This window comes from Lepidochelys kempii, chromosome 10 (genome assembly GCF_965140285.1).
Source record: "Lepidochelys kempii isolate rLepKem1 chromosome 10, rLepKem1.hap1, whole genome shotgun sequence".
Classification (NCBI taxonomy): Eukaryota; Metazoa; Chordata; order Testudines; family Cheloniidae; genus Lepidochelys; species Lepidochelys kempii.
Genome location: NC_136389.1, coordinates 17,096,128 through 17,113,410, shown reverse-complemented (window position 1 = coordinate 17,113,410; position 17,283 = coordinate 17,096,128). Strand labels below are relative to the sequence as shown.

The 17,283-nt window shown below is 43.2% G+C and overlaps 1 protein-coding gene across 4 annotated transcripts in view; it reads right to left on the bottom strand.

The window, feature by feature from the left end:
- The window catches only part of DCUN1D3 (defective in cullin neddylation 1 domain containing 3), a 32,799-nt gene that overhangs the window by 9,932 nt on the left and 5,584 nt on the right, over positions 1 to 17,283 (bottom strand). For 2 of the 4 annotated variants that reach the window (XM_073362237.2, XM_073362236.2), the window contains 2 exons: positions 8,095 to 8,169; positions 1,711 to 2,243 (listed from right to left, as the gene is read on the bottom strand). In XM_073362237.2, coding sequence (XP_073218338.1) covers positions 1,711 to 2,141 — 431 coding nt within the window. In that variant the 5' untranslated portion in view covers positions 2,142 to 2,243; positions 8,095 to 8,169. Of the gene's footprint in view, positions 1 to 1,710; positions 4,749 to 5,222; positions 7,449 to 8,094; positions 8,170 to 17,283 lie in introns of those variants that run through there. The other 2 variants (XM_078854568.1, XM_073362239.2) reach the window with 2 other exon arrangements.

The following is a 17,283-nucleotide window of genomic DNA, read 5'->3' as shown; positions in this document are numbered from 1 at the left end:
CCCCTCACTCCCAGAATCCCCCCACCCCCTGCACCCAAACTGCCCCTGACAAGCTTCCAGCTTGTGGCTCCTACCCTGCACCAGGCTCACCTGTTGCTCCCAGCTGGGCTGAGGGTTGGGGGGAGGAGTGAACTTCCCCTGCACAGAGTGGCCAAGGCCCTGGGGCTGGGTCAGACCCACCCCCAGAAACCTTCCCCGGCTCCACACCCTGCCCCACTTCCTGCCCCCATCGCTCCTTGGCCGTGGGGGGAGAGGTCGCCCCTCAGCCCAACCCCATGCATCCGGACTCCTCCTCACCCAGACCTCCCTGCTGAACTCCCCCAATCCTGCATCCAGAACCCCTGCAAACTCCCATCCCACCAAGCCCCTACCTATGGACCCCTGCTGAGCCCCTCCCTCCTACATCTGTACCCCCACTCCTGCACTAAAACCACCACCCACAGAGCCACCCCGCACTCGAACCCTCCCCATGCATCTTGACCACCCCACTGAGCCCCCCACACCTGGATCCCCACCCCACTAAGCCCCAACCAGCTGCACCGGGACCCCCACCCCACCAAACCCCATTCTCCCAGCGCCCAGACTCCCCATCTGACACCCAACCACTTTCACCTGGACCCTCCTGCAAAGTCTCTCCCACCCCATGAGCTCCTGTGCATCCAGATCCCCCCCCCCCCACAGAACCCTCTCACACCACACCTGCCCCCCCCACACTAAGCCCCTCCACACTTGGATCCTGCTGAGCTGAGCCTGCCTGCCCACACCTGGTGCAGAGGGGCAGGGCCCCAGGGTGTTTCTGGGACAAGCCCAGCCCTTGCACTGTGTCAGGTTCGCGTGCAACCTCACTGCCAAGTCTGCGTCTGGAGGTGGGGGAGGAGACTGCAGGGTGATCTCCCACCTCTGTGCAACCAGCCTCCACACTTTATTGACAAATAACATTTGCAGAATTTTAAAATATTGTGCACAGAATTTTTTTTTGGGTGCAGAATTCCCTCAGGAGTATAAATATAAGTTTCCCTTCTCCCCAATACTGTGAAATGTGCTAAAAGGCAACTGGTTGCCACCCTCCACCTCAGAGAAAGCTACATTTCAGTGGTGCTGTAAATATATAGTGTTTAAAAGCATTGCTGCTGACCAGCATGAAAGACACTATATAAAAATGTAAAAACAAGGAAAAACGGTTTGGTCTCTAGCTCCTAGAATGCACAAATGCCACGTACAACACTGGCAGTCTGGGAACCTTGTACAGGAGATTAATTTACTTAGCATGCTGTTTTATCGGAACGGTAATAGCAAGTAAGTGCAGTGGATTACACAGATGTTAGTAGCTAACTTTACATTACATTTCTCTTATCTGCATTAAAGTAAAGATCAGTTTCAGCAGTATCTAACATTACTATCAAGTTGGTACTCAAGAGGATAAGACTGATTGTGATATGTCAGCGTTATACTGAAGTTCGGAGATTTCTAATGCACTTTTCACCATAGGCAGCAAAATTTCTGAAGTGTGCCTTCAAGCACAGAAGACTGACGTGTTGCAGAAAATGAATGGCATTTCCTTTCATAACTACTTTTTTGTTTGCTTAAGTTCAATCAAATTACATATTTAAAAGGAATGAGCATTCAAAGTTAACAGGGTTTCTCACCAGTATATAGAAGATATTTTATATGTTCAAATATATTCTATTTACAAGTGCTGTAGGAACTAACCTTGTAAATTTGCACATGGTAGCTGCCTGGAATTTCCAAGCCAAGACTAGCACTTTAAATTCAGTGGGGTCAACACAGAGGTCATTGCAAAAACGTTCCATGCCTTCTTCCAGTATGGCATCTTCCCGTTCGTCCTTGTATCTCCTAAACAATTCCCCAATCCTTTGGGCTGAAGATTCTTCTGTGCCGGAAACAGGCTCTTTCTTTGCATCCCCAGAGAAAGTTGAAGGTTGACTAGAGTCTAAAGCAGTATCCGTTTTCTTTGTCCCATTGACAAGTATGTCGCCAGAGGATTTCACACATACTGAGGTATGTTCTTCTTTGTGAACTGCACTTCTTTTGCCATGAGACTTGCTGCTAGATTCTCTATCTCCATTTTTGCTGCCAAGGGTGGAAGAAGGATTCTTGCACTTAGTGACACACTGGCCCATGTTGTTGCAAGCCCAGCTTTTAGAGCAGTCCCCTTCTGATCAGACGCCCTCTCAGCTGCTGTTCAATGAACTTCAACATGCCATCAGTGGGAGTCGACTAACCTGGAAATAAGGTTTAAAATCAAATCACTGTTTTCCCACAGAGACCATATTAAGTAGTTAAGTAACATTCACAGAAGAACAAACAAGAGACTAACTTCAGGAGTTTAAGCTTTGCTTACTGAAGAGGAATAATGTACAGAAAGCTAGTGTATGCCATAAATACAGGCAATTTCAACTAAGGTCTGTTGCTTTACCTAGAAATCAATGCAGCTCACTCAGCAGCTGCAGTACACTAACGCGTCCTAATAAAGGAAATTCCTAAAATTCTTACTGTAACATAGGTTACAAAGAGGTTGATTCATGTGCAGAATTCATCAAGACAGACTACTCCAACCGAGAAATATTTTAGAGGAAATCATTTAAAAAACCATGATACACTTAACATACAGAATACAAGACTGTGAAACAAAGCAACATCAGCCAAGGACACTATGTTCTGTTGGAAGCCCCAGCATTAACTTTGGCTTTTTGTTGGCTTTGGTCAGTTTCTGACCAACATTCAAAATCTAGTTTTTTGTTTCCATGTATGTTTGCATGTATGCATGTTTACAGAGGGGGAAGGTGGTTAAAACTGGAGATGCATCTTTCCTGGAAGATAATAATATGTATTTAATAGAGGAGCTATTATTCATGGTTTCAAGTACCTATCCCAGTCCCTTGGGAGAGAAGGAGTGTGAGGGACTGCGGGGGGATTTTCCAAGAAAGTTTCACACACATACTAAGGAGTTAATACTCCCAATTTCAGTTTATAAATTTAAACCAAACACCATAATTTCTTTTGTAGCCACTTCATTCTAATCAAATTATGAAAGTTACAACTTTTTTACAGAGCATATTTTACCAATGCAAAAAGATTCAGATTAAAACTAAAAGAAATCCCTTGACAACTATCATGCCAAAGGGCAGCAGTTTTAGGGCTTAAACATTTTAGAAAATCAGAGTAACTCAAAGTACAGAATTGTATATCTTATTTCTGCTCCTCCAGTCACAACTATTGGCTTGTATCTTGCCTCTGCCAATTAAGCAACAGCCTCCAATGAGAAACTGGACTTTTAGTGCCTTTTCATTACAGCTTCCCTGTTACTTTACTTCCACAACCTGGAACCAGTGAGAGATGAAAAAAGGAAGAGTAAGTAACCAATGTAAAATACAAAAAAGGCAAATAGAGAAGTATGTGTTATTCCTTCCTGCTCCTTGTCTGTTCAGGTTGTAAGTGCTTCAGGACTTGGACCTGTAATTGTAAGGCAATTGCCAGTTACCACTACCAGAAGTGGTACCAACGGCAAATGATTGCTTCAGAAACGAAGGGGATGTTTACACTGCAATCAGAGGTGTGGCTGCAGCACGTTAGTTATACTGGAGCTAGCTTTAGTCTAGCTATCACAGGTACCAATAGCAGTGACGCACAAACTGCAGTGTTTGCTGGCCGTCCAAATACGTACCCAGCGTAGCAGGCAGGCTTGCACAGCCAGTACCGAAGCCTGTGCTGCTGGGGCTAAGCCACAACAATTTAATCAATATATTTTCTCTCATCCCACATGCAATAAACTCATATATGTTTATCTTGCTTTGATCATTTGTTCTGACGGTGGTAGGGAAGGCGGTTAGTTTCACAGTTCACATGATATACTGCAACTCAGCCATTATGGCTCTGGTTTTCCCCCTCGGAAAAAAACAAAATTTTCCCCTCATTATCCCATTCAGTTTGCTAGAATCTAGAGATGGAAGAGACTTCTTAGATACTGGACATGAGAAGGAGCAGGCATCCTGTGGTTTCCAACATTCCAAATCCTTAACATCTTTTAGGTAATCTGCATCGTTTGACATACCATTTGTATATGGGGGCAAGTATCCATTTAACGTTTGTCAAGACCAGCTCTGATTTAACAGTGCTATCTTCACAAGTTCATTTTTTTAAGGGTTCGCTTAATTGTGTTTATTTTTCCCCCAAATACTATAAAGGGCTGCTTGTTTAAAAAGCCAAATGCTACTTGACATTACTGTTATAGCTCTTTGATAATTAAATATACAATCTGTCTGGTGCCATTGCTCCCATTTGCCTGCAGGTCCACTTTGCCACTTTCCCCTGCAGTCTGCATCACAGTAATTTCACTCTACTGAAAGTCAATCAATTGTGAATAGAACACTGCTGTACTGAATGCAGATTCCACGATACTAACTCTCTCCCGGATTTGCTTAAATTGATCTGAGTCTGAATCCCAGTTTACTTGTGAATGGATGGCTAATAGCTCCTTCCAGAAGTAATACGCCATACTTAGGTAACTGAATAATGTAGCTCCACAGATTAAGTTTTTGTTTCTAAGCATGCAAGAGAAACTGAGTAAAATGAAAATCCAGTGTTATAGCAAAATATTTTTTTTAGAAAGGTAGGCTTCTGGCAGGGTATAAACCAGGGGTGGGCAAACTTTTTGGCCTGAAAGCCACATCGGGGTTGCAAAACTGTATGGAGGGCCGGGTAGGGAAGACTGTGCCTCCCCAAACACCCTGGCCCCTGCCCCCATCCACCCCCTCCCACTTCCCACCCCCTGACAGCCCCCCTCAGAACCCAAGTCATCCAACCCACCCTGCTCCCTGACTGCCCCGACCCCTATCCACACCCCTGCACCCTGACAGGCCCCCCAGGACTCCCACACCTATCCAACCGCCCCCTGCGTCCTGTCCCGACTGCCCCCCAGAACCCGCCCTCCCCCCTTACCATGCCGCTCAGAGCACCAGGACCAGCAGCCACGTAGCCCGGCTGGAGCCAGCCATGCCGCCGCACAGTCTAGAGCACCAGGGCAGGACAGCGACTCTCACAGTCACACTGCCCAGCAAGAGCTCGCAGCCCTGAGTGCTGGTGGCACAGCAAGCTGAGGCTGCGGGGGAGGGGGCATAACAGGGGAGAGGCCGGGGATTAGGCTCCCCAGCCGGGAGCTCAAGGGCTGGGCAGGATAGGCCCACGGGCTGCAGTTTGCCCACCTCTGGTATAAACCATCATGCATATGGATGTAAGACAACCTATAGCTGTTGGGGGTTAGGAAAAATTTCCCTCTGGGCAGGATATCCGTAACTGCCTACTAGTGCAGGATTTAGTGCAGGTACTGGCCCAAGCCAGACGCAGGATACTGGATGGATCACTACATGGGTCACCGATCTGATCCAATATGGCAATTTTTATGTTCATGTATATCTAGAAACAAGAGAAGAAAGTTCACATTGCATGATTGTGATTTACATAATCAAGCTGTACATGTTCTCTACCTATGTGATTTTTGTTCTCACGCTTCCTAAGTAATGATTGGTTTCACCACAGAAAAAGATTGCTGATATTTTTAAGTCTGGTTTAAGTCATTTTTAAGTCACTTTTTACAATATGACAATGTTGATCTCATTACTACTTTTCCTAATGACAGTGAATATATTACATAGCATGAAGGTCTCCGTCCATCAGTGTTATCAACAGACGCTGTAGGTGAGAAGATCTTATCTTCATGGTAGTTTCAGAAATTAGTTTTAGGTTAGCCTATATTGTGCAAATTAGCCAAGTTTCAAATAAGCGTCTGCCCACGCACCTCTCCCCTTCAGAAAGGATTTTCCTATATTCCAAACCATCTGTCTGATTATGAGACTTGCTGTCTGTTAGCAGTGCTTTACTAACAACAGCACAACACCCACACCAGCAGAGCCCAGACAGTGTCAGCTATTTGTCCAGAAGTGGAACATCTCCCTTCTCTCTACTGAGTAGCTGTTCCAAAACGTAATCCTACCTACTACAAGCAGACATCAGAAGAGATTTAAAGTACCACTGTTGTAATTCCTCACTTCTCTTGTAGTACAGGAAACTTGAGGCAACATTCCAATTCTTTTGAAGTACTCTTGCTCCAAAAATAGCAAAACCAGCTTTAAATAACTTGTCCAGCTACCTCCACACTCAATTTCTCCACATATCTTGTTCTGCAACTTTCTGGTTGTTTTCCAGTGTTGCTTCAGTGTGGGAATGCTGTTCTCACACTGCTGGATCCACTCCACTTGCTTGCTAGTCTTTTTTGCTTCCCATTCCACTCGTGTTTCAAAAGTGGAAGATGCAACAGAATGGGATGAAGAAAAGAAACAATTGTGCATATGGGGAATTATATTTCTTATTGGGAGAGACGGGGGAGAAGAGATCCAATTGCAGCATCAGGAGCTCTGGTGAGAGTTCAGAATTTAGTGGGGGATCAGAAGAAAATTGCTTCTGATTATAAAGTAAGTATAGGAAATAAGTAACATGATCTCAAAGTGATTTAGATCATCTAGTATGACCAAGCAAGCATAACTGAAACTCAAGGAGAGTATTCTCACTTAGAACGTTAATATGAATGGTTAAGTTCAGATGTATCCAAATATTAAGATCTTTGCATTAGAAGGCCGTGTAATTGCCATAAGCCATATGGACAGAGTAAAAAAATATACACTAAACGTATTTATAAATGTGAGTTGCAATTTGATCAAAACATCAGGACAAGTGAATAATGATAAAAACTAGGAGGAAAAAGCTGCAGATACCATTCGTTATAGACTACTACTAGAGAATAAAATCTGGACCAAAATCTAAGGAAATCAAAGCCACAGGATACTGTACTCCTGAAGGATTTTGACTACTCAGACAGCTGTTGAGCAATAATTGACAGTTAAGCATGAATCATCTAGAGATGTCTATGTTATAAGAAAGACAGGCTCATGAACCAGAAAATGGAGAATCCAGAGCACCATTGTGAAACTATTTTTTCCAACCAGAAGGAAGCAACTGAGAACCCAGCAGCTAGTAGTCACTACCAATAAGTAAAAGCCCACCACTAAGAATAAGATTTGCAGACTTCCATATTATACATGAAATAAAATTAAAGAGGTAGAAACCATTAGGAAGATCTTATTAATACAGCCATTAATTTTAAAAAGTAGGTAAGAAAGTAATTGAAGGGAATAATACTGATGAACTGACTCCACCATAGCAATTATTTTTGAAGTCAAAGAAATAGGAATATTCCATAAGAATGGAAAAAAGCAAGCGGGTTTGAGGGTTTTGTTGGGGGTTGGAGGGTTAAGTTAGACAATGCCTTACTGCTCAGTAAGTTTAACTGCAACCACTAATATAATGGAACCAAGAGTGAGACAAGAATCCATTAACACCTGAAGAATAATGAAGTCAGGAGCAATAAACAGCACCAGAATGTTTTTAATTTAATTTAAACTAGAACTTACAAAATTCAAAGGAGAGTAATAGGACAAAATGGCAGTAGGTGTCAGAGGAAACCCAAAACAGATCTCCCTTCATTGCATGAAAGAAATGAAAAGTTTAGGGATTCCCACTGCAAATGGAAGTTCAGCCATGCTAATTGGTATATCCCCTTCCATCGTAACACAGGGAGCATACTCCATGGCGACAGCATGGCTGAAGTTCTGCAGGATATCCTCACTGTCTCAGCATCTCCCAGCAAATCCCTAGAAAGTTTCCAACAGAAATTAATCCAGACTCCTACAGAATCCTGGCTGTATGGCATGACAACATAGTATCCAGAGGACCAGAGGCTGGAGGCTGAGGAGAGGCTGTTGGGAGTACCATGGATGTTCCAGCTCTGTGCAGATGCTCTGGAATGCGTAGAATGTCTTAGGATACATCTAAGACAGGTATTACCCTGCGACCTCTTCAGGCTCTTTCACTTTTCTTCCTACCCATCCAAGGTTTCCACCTTGGAAACTTTACAGAGGTCGACTCTAGTTATTTTACTCAGAAGGGAATGGTCAGGCTGCTCTAATAGCAGTTTTACCTTCTCAAATGTCTATTAAGCATCACAAAAAGTTTAATACTTACATAATCTCAAATCCACGGGGGATCATTTCTTTTTTTTTAAGTTTTCTGCAGACTTCCAGGTCTCCACATGGAATGCTGTAAAACAAGAGGACTACTCAGAAATCTTTACATTTTAAAAGCAGACTGCAATAAGTGTAAAATGCACCTTTAAAAATACAACCAACTACCACTATACATGAGAACACCTAAGGAATTTGCAATATATATATTATATATACACATATACATACACACACACACACAACTGAAATCTATGTGTTGTAATAGTAACATTTCTACAAACTATGCAGCCTTTCCATTAGTAAGCGATTAGAGCGATATTAGCCAGCACTAGCTCAGTTTCAGAGACAATTCGCATCAGGCTGCTACATTGTTATTTGTACCTAGAATATAAATAAGGTATCGGAAACAGCAACACTATTTTATCTCAATGGAAGTTTCAGCTTACAGCCATTTCGCTAGCCTGCGCGTTTATGACTTCTAGCGAGGTGCTTCATTTCTTGCACTCAAGACAAGTTAGAGTGAATACTCTAGTATATGCACTAACCAGCAATTAGCAGTGAGTAAGGGGACATCCAGTCCCTAGGACAGGGGTGGGCAAACTACAGCCGGCGGGCTGTATCTGGCCCTTTGGACACTTTAATCTGGCCCTCGAGCTCCCACTGGGAAGCGGGGTCCGGGGCTTGCCCTGCTCCACATGTGCTGTGGCTCAGCGTGGCTCCCGGAAGCAGCGGCATGTCCCCCCTCCAGCTCCTGTGCATAGGGGCAGCCGGTAGGCTGCACACACTGCCCCTACCCCCAAGCGCCGCCCCTGCAGCTCCCATTGGCCAGGAACCATGGGTGGCACCTGCGGACAGGGCAGCAAGCCGAGCTACCTGGCTGTGGAGGGGGAACATGCTGCTGCTTCTGGGAGCTGCTTGAGGTAATTTTTTTAGACTGTATTTATTGCAGTTTGGAAACGTTTGACATTTTATACTGTTGCTCTTTCCCTGGAGCCTGCACCCCTGCCCCACTCCTGCACCCCAACCCCTTGCCCCAGCCCTGATCCACCTCCTGCCCTCCAAACCCCTTGGTCCCAGCCTGGAGCACCCTCCTGCACTCCCAACCCGTTATCCCCAGCCCCACCCCAGAGCCCGCACCCCCTCCCATACCCCAACCCCCAAGTTCGTGAGCATTCATGGCCCACCATACAATTGCCATACCCAGATGTGACCCCCGGGCCAAAAAGTTTGCCCACCCTTACCCTAGGAGAACCAAATAAATACCATTTTGAGTGTAGCTCTACTCTGAAAAGGGACCGCCCCCAAAAAGAGCATTGTAAGGTTCCACGTTTATTGTGTCTCATGGACTTCCAGATAAAACCCAGGTAGGGTATGTCTAGACTAGAGCTGGAAAGTGTGAAATGCTGCTGAAGGCCAGATGCCAGCAATTTTAACATCTGTTAAAACAGTTAGCTCCAACCTTTCCCTAGTTATTTTTAATTCAGTTGTGTTGCACATTGCTCTGTTCAGACTCTATAGTAAGTACCCTGATGCTTGTATCAATCTCTAAATAGCTCCAAACAGCAAGGGATAGTTGGTTTCAGAACTACTCAAAGCTGGTATTTTAACAGAAGTTCTTACCATTGGTTTGCTAAACTTGTAAGGTTAGACTTACCACACCTCACAACGCTAACGTGTGGGATTCAAAATAAAGAAGTAGCTTGAGCTAGCAGTTAGGGAAGTCGTATCTACTCAAGTATATATTTTAAAAGGTCCTCCAGAAGATCAGAGTTTTTGTGGTGAGGGCCAAAGTACACTTTAATTAGGTCCCTGGGTCATGGCTACAAAGTTATGGTGGCCATGTGCTATTGTCAGTTCATGGCATCTTCCTCACTGGTGTCAACAGAAATTTTACACCAAAGCAATTTAGAAGGTGGCCCTTAACTTTTTAGTGGTTTAATACTCTGTGGGAAAAAAAGATTATGCAAAAAGCCATCAAGAGCACCATATCTTCCCTCACTTTTCCTCCCCTTCTGCTGGATATCATGCAGTGGTTTTAAGACTTTTTGGCATCTCCTTCTGGCTTCCTATACTTCCCCATTTTGGTGCTTTGGAACTCTTGATCTCTGCAAGAAAGGCATCATTTTAATATGGAAAGGCTGCAGAAGCAGAATAACTAGTGTTCTAGTCACTTTCCTTCCAGGTGCAAGAGCTTCTGCAGTTGAGGAGGAAACAGTTATCTTTGTGAGGAAAACAACAGTAGTATGATCATACTCTTTTTGCCCTCTTCAGCAGGCTTTATATACGAACAGATAGAGGTGGACAGAAATGGACTTGGGCCACGTTTCCACTTGGAAGGCTTTGCCAGTACAGATATACCAGCAAAGCACTCCTACTGTGGACAAAGCTTATACATGCAAAAGTGCACTTTTGTCAGCATAGCTTATCCAGCCCCAGTCCTCCTCTCTCCTTCCACCAAGTGAAATAAGCTAAACTGGCAGTATAATGCATCTACACTAGGGGCTTTTGCTAGCCAAGCTATAATGGTTGGGGATCACACATCTTCACATCCCTGCCGGACATAGCTAGGCCTAAAAAAATGTGTTGTGTACAACTGGCCTTAGTCCCATCCACGGCAGAAGTAGATATGTGTGAAATATTTCACAAGGAAGCCTAGAAAAAGGAAAGGTTTTCCAGGTTTTGTGGTAATTGAGGAGCTCTAATCAGGAATGTTGAGGTTCAAGAATCTTTCAGTGAACCAGAGAAATGTTATGAACATGAGTGAAACCACTGAAGTTCTGGTTTTGCACAAATTCAAGACAAACAAAATGAAGTAAAATTCTAGTGTCAGATGAATTTTGCTTTGAGTTTTGGGTCCAAACCCAGGGGATGTGAACCCAGATGAATCAAAACTGGAAAAAGTTTGCACAAAATTCTGCAAACAGAAATATTTTATTTTGGGGTGTGGGATTAACACACACATACACACACCCTGTGCATGAGGCCTATTAAAATAGAAAAGTGATTAGGATCACACAAACCTCCCTAGTTTGTCTTTGCAGCCAGCTCTGTATGGAAGTGACTGAGTACACTTTTGGCTGCTGCTGCTCGTGGGCGAAATTATAGCGTAATCAAGTGATGGAAGAGCTGATGAACACATTGCTCAATCAGCAGGCGAGTTAGAATTCTGAAGCCTACAAACTGTTCGGCTCCCCCGAGGTGAAGCTCTCTCTCAAGGGAATCCTCAATTTAAGTAAGAAAAGTCAGTTTAAAGTTGAGCTAGACAGGGAAATGAAGTGTAGAATCAGAGGACAAAACCCCCACCTTTGAAATGTCACCCTATATTTCTAGAAGCCAGTTTACAGCAAGTCCAGAAACTCACTATGACTGCAGCTCATGGTTTGGGGCCAATTAGCTGTGCCAAGAATCAGAATTTCAGACGCTTCGTCGTAGCATGACCTGCGACCGTCTTCCAACATCCAAAGCTACCCTGCAGCAAGTCCCATAATAGCTGGGAAGTAGTTAAGAATTTGTTAAATGATCATGTCTAGACATTGTGTTAGCAAAAGACGTAGTCTAGGAATGTACCATTAAAGAAAGTTCTTTCCTTCCATGCACTCCGCACAGAAGACACCTGTTCTGCTATGTTCTTTATCCAAATGCATACTATGAAAGGGAAAGAGCAACAGTATAAAATGTCAAACGTTTCCAAACTGCAATAAATACAGTCTAAAAAAATTACAAGTAGGTGTTTCAGCCCATCATGCTGTGTTAATTTTAGAACAAGGCTAACTGAAGAAAACAGACTGAAGAACAAAGTGAAAGATGATAGGGGAAGACATATCTAAAAGATTGGAGTAAAAACACGGAGACATTCTATACCCTGGGGGAACACCCTGTACCCCCACCCCCATATTTCTCATCTGTATATAATTATGATATTACATATAAAGCATGCCTTATAAGGTAACAGGGGAAAGATTAGGATCTGCTGAAAGTCATTTCTCTATCCATATATGTATATAATTAATGCATAGGAAGTTATGAGAATTGTGTTGTATGGTTGTCACTAAAACATGCTGTAAGTTGGGGAATCAGCCAGCTATTATCTCCCCAGAGGCAACAGCAAGGAAAGTAACCAACGCCCGCCCGGGCAGGGTGTCAAACAACCCCTCAACAACCATTGTCCAGCACGAGAGCTACAATTCAATGACTCATCTGCATGAGACCACACCAGGGGAATTGCTCGACCTTGCCTGGAGACTCAGCAATGCCCGCCAGACATGCCTGGACTTGTGCTCCCCAAGCATATGGGGCTGAGGATATAAAACAGAACACAGTGGCCACATGCTGGGCCTTTCTCCTTCACCCACCTACGCTGCAAGTAACAAGGACACTCTGAAGACACCAACTGAGGGGACTGGCCCAGATTTCAAGGATGAAATCTGTGTACTATGAACTGCAATATCCAGTGGTCAGAAAAACTACTTAGTCTAGTTGTTGCCCAGTCTAATAGGGTAGAGAGTTTTTTGCCTATCACTTAGGGCTCGGCTACACTTGCGAGTTACAGCACAATAAAGGAGCCCTGGGCACACTAGCTCACTACCCATCCACACTGGCAAGGCACGTAGAGCGCTCCGAGTCCGCAGCTACAGCGCTGCTGGTACTCCACCTCGGCGAGTGGAATAACGTTTGCTGTGCCCTCGCTGGAGCGCCGCGGCGCCAGTGTGAACGAGGTGTTACATTACTGCGCTCTGACCAGCCTCCGGAAAGGTCCCATAATCCCCTTAAGTCAAGTGGCCACTCTTGTCATTATTTGGAATCAGCTGTAGGAATGCGGAAATGCCCTTTGAAAGCTCCGTTTCTGACAACTGGCTGCTTATCTGCTCCGAGACAAAGCAAGCCATTAGTGTGGAATGCTGTGTGTGGGAGAGAGGCGAAGGGGGGTGACGGGGGTCTGCTGCTGTCTGAACTTACAAGACAGCATGCTGACATGCTCTCAGTCCCCCAAAAACCCACTCTCTCCCCCCCCACATACACACAACACTGGAGAGAAAGAGAGTCACACTCCACCCCACCTCCCCATTTGGAAAGCACGTTGCAGCCACTTGCATGCTAGGATAGCTGCCCATAATGCACCGCTCCCAATGCTGCTGCAAGTGCCGCAAATGTGGCCACGCCAGCGCGCTTGAAGCTGTCAGTGTGGACAGACTGCAGCGCTTTCCCTACTGCGCTCTCCAAAGGCTGGTTTAACTTAAAGTGCTCTACATCTGCAAGTGTAGCCATGCCCTTGATATCACTTCAAATCTACTGACTACAAAAGGTAGATTTTTTTTACTGTTTATCTTTACCAGTGAGTTTGCCTAAAATGTGTGGTAAATCTGCTCAGGTTTTGTAAAGGCTGGTATATGCCCACTTTCCACTGATGAAGTGGTGAACCAATTAATAAATCTGCATTGCTCGTCTTGAGAGTGCAAGCTGGTAATGCTGGAAGCTGGGGGAATTTGGGCTCTGGGGCCTTTCTCTGTGAGATTCATGAGCGGCTCTGGGAGCATTCATGCAATGTAGCTGGGTGCGGAGTCTCCACATGCAGTCGTGCTGAGCGATAACAGCACCTGGAGGGGTTTGCTGCTGGCCACTAGCAAGGCATTGTGAGAGACAGCCCAGGGGGCACAGCGGTCCCACAGTCCCAGGCTCCATCCCGGGGATCCCGTCACAGGTACTCACAACTAGTTTTGTTCTTTAAAAGACCCATTGCTTGAAGTTGCTTTTGGATCCCTTTGCTTTTTCAGCAAAGGCAGCCCGTCACACTACTCTTGCATTGGTTCTTGGATGTTTTCCCTCTTCCAAACCTCTATCTTTTATGACCTGAACCACAAAGTAACCGCAGAGTTTGTTCCTTTTCATTTTCTATTGAACATCATTTTTAAAAAGTTTATAAATCCTTTAGGACACAGGTACAATATCATGGGGTATATCCTGTACTTGTAGGTGGTGAGCTGATGATTTCTTTGGTCTTCTCCATACAAGCTACAATCCTAAGAAGCCCATCATGCAAACCTAGAAGCCTGCTTAGCACACTAGCTTTTCTTATTATGTATACTACAGTTTCCCCATCTAAGCCTGAGCTAGGCTCAGTACAATCACATAGTGTGAAACAGACTTTGCTTTGAAGAGTTTATACAACCAAAATAGGTGGACAGTGGGTGGAGCGGAACCAAGCCACAGCCAGATGAAGTGACCACTCAAATATATGGAGTCAGTTAGTGGCAGAGCGTGAACCACAACCCAACTCTCCTGCTTCCCAGTCCAGTTCCTATCCTCTAGCTACTTTAAAATGACAACATTTTAACACATAAATGAATATTTCTTTCACTGCATGATACTCAGATTTGTTCCTCTTTGCTTAGAAGCAAAGATGTTTTTACTGATAACACTAGCTATTTAAAGATTAAACGTCTAATTTTCATAATTCCTTATTGACTTCACTGGCAACTCTGGATACTTAGCCACTCTGAAAAGTCAAGCCGTAAGCCTACTGATTTTTTAAATGCTAAAATACTAATAACCAAGCATGTTGTTTCCAGAGTTCATTATTGGCTTTAGCATAACTTCATTGTTACTTGAGGTTTCTAATACAGAAGTTGAATAACCAAAATAGCACACCAGCATAGCCACTAGTAAAATTAACAAGTAGTTTAAATATGCTAAGCTGTGATGCCATCGTATTGCACAAGCTAAAGGCAATAAGGCTGCAGGGTAAATGACAAATGTAAGGTAAGATACTGATATGCAGAGTCCTAGATTCTAAGGCCAGAAGGTACCCCTCTGATCATCTAGTCTGACCTCCTGTATAACAAAGGCCAGGGAACTTCCCCCAAAAAATTCCTACAGGAGATTTCAGAAAAACGTAATTGTAATTTAAAAATCTCCAGTGATGGAAGATCCACACGTTTTGGTAAATTGTTCAAACAGTTAATTACCCTCACTTTAAAAAAAATTTACGCCTATTTCCAGTCTGAATTCGTCCTGCTTCAACTTCCAGCCGACTGGTTTGGAAGTAGCTGGCCTGCAAGCATTTAATCTCTTTGAGCATTATCAATTTGCCCAGGACAAAATAGAATCTGTAGAAAACTCTGCCCAGACTATCGTCAAATCAGCTTGAGTAGGAGACAACAACTCCCTCCTTCCCAGCAATAAGCAAATTTACTTGTAAGACAAATTTTTTAGACTGCAATGTGAATTAAACATGTTTGTGGGACTTAACCTGTCTTACTTTCCTTAAGAATTCTTGGAAGCTGTGAGACTGCTTCCATTTTTTTAAGAAAATTAAATCTAGTTTTGGTAGATCTGTCAATGTAAATATACTTAATTTATTCTGTATGTAGAAAATAAGAATATGAAAGCAAACAACTGCCGAATAATGTATAAAATTGGACTTTTCTCCCCAAAAGCAGATTCCCTGCTTCAGCTGATTAATGGTGTTATGACACAGGTTCAGTGCATGGTGGGACATCTTGGCATGAGTGGGAAAGCCCCAACCTGTAGGATAGTAACTTTGGCAACTTGTTGGACAAGTTGTAAAATTCTAAAAAGAGGAAGAGGCCAAAATACCTAATGAAGTCAGGTTTTAGAATTCAGATGCTCATAGAAATTTTACAAAAACTTTGCTGTCCACCTTAATATTTTCATTATTATATTTAAATTTACATGTTAGCACCACACAGGAATTATTTGTTCTGAGCACAGTCAACTCCCAAGGAAATTCCTTCATTGGCATGGGGGCAGTATTTAAATTATGTATACGGGATTGTTTTAAATAAAATCTTAAGGTAAATGGAAGTGATTAAGAATAAAAATTTAACAGAGTATATTTTGACTTCTATACAGTTTATTTATTTTTAAAACAGAACCTAAGAATGGCCATACTGGGTCAGACCAAAGGTCCATCTAGCCCAGTATCCTGTCTTCCTTCAGTGGCCAATACCAGGTGCCCCAGAGGGGATGAACAGAACAGGCAATCATCAAGTGATCCATCCCCCTTCACCCATTCCCAGCTTCTGGCAATCAGAGGCTAGGGATACCCTCCCTGCCCATCCTGGCTAATAGCCATTGATGGACCTATCCTCCATGAATTATCTAGTTCTTTTTTGGTAAGTAAAGGAGAAACTAATATTAAATTACCTGCAAAGGCCTGATTTCCCAAGTTTTGCTTTCTTTATTACTGTTAGCAGCATAAGGAATGCAACTTATGACTCTGTTTAGAAGTTAGCAATATCACCATCAATAGCTACACTAGAAATATAGAACCTTTGAGTGCCTGAACTCAGGTTATAACCAATAACAAAGCCTTTTGGTTCTCCTTTAGAAGGTTTAGTTTGGTTGGTTGGTTTTTGTGCGTTTTTTAATAGCTTGAGCCGACACGCATTTTGATAATAGCTTGGCACTTAAAAAAAATAAATAAATAAAGGCAGCTTTCACTTCACCTTTGAATTCATTAGATGATTGCTCACTTTTGAAAAATTAAAATGTACCAACCATAATAGCTACACTCACTGCGCAGAAGGCATAACATACAATTTCAGATACATGAAGCTTGGATACTTTATGCACTTTATCTTCAGCATTTCTAAAGCATCTATTACATTAGTGTCTATATACTGAACAAGAGTACTGAGAGGCCCTGCTATATTGAAAATTCTGTAATGCAAACATTTAATATTTAGCTTGGGAACAGTACCACTGCCCCATATACAAATACCCACAAACTATAGGAGATTTGGATTCAAACTTGTTTGCTTGAACCCATCTCTAGAAGACAAACACACACTTGATTTTTTTTTAGTAATCTCTAATGTTTGTCTGAAGAGATTGGCCTTTTCCCATCCCCACAAGGCTAACAAAGGGTCAGACTGAGGCTTAGATACATGAAAGTAACAAGAAATTAGATTGTAAAAGCTAGGAAATCCAGAGTAAAAATTGCTGCTCATCCACTTTTGTGCACAAATAAAAAAAACAGAATCTGTGCATCACACACTCCTGTTGAGATCTGTTTAATATTTATACCCAATGACATATTAGCAGCAGCATGACAGCCTTAGATATCAATTTGCTCACTTTTTCAGCTTAACTTTTTGGTTATAATGGAAAAAACTGACAGAAGTTCAATAGTAGCACTACTGGTTATTAAAGGTTTGCCTGCTCTAAA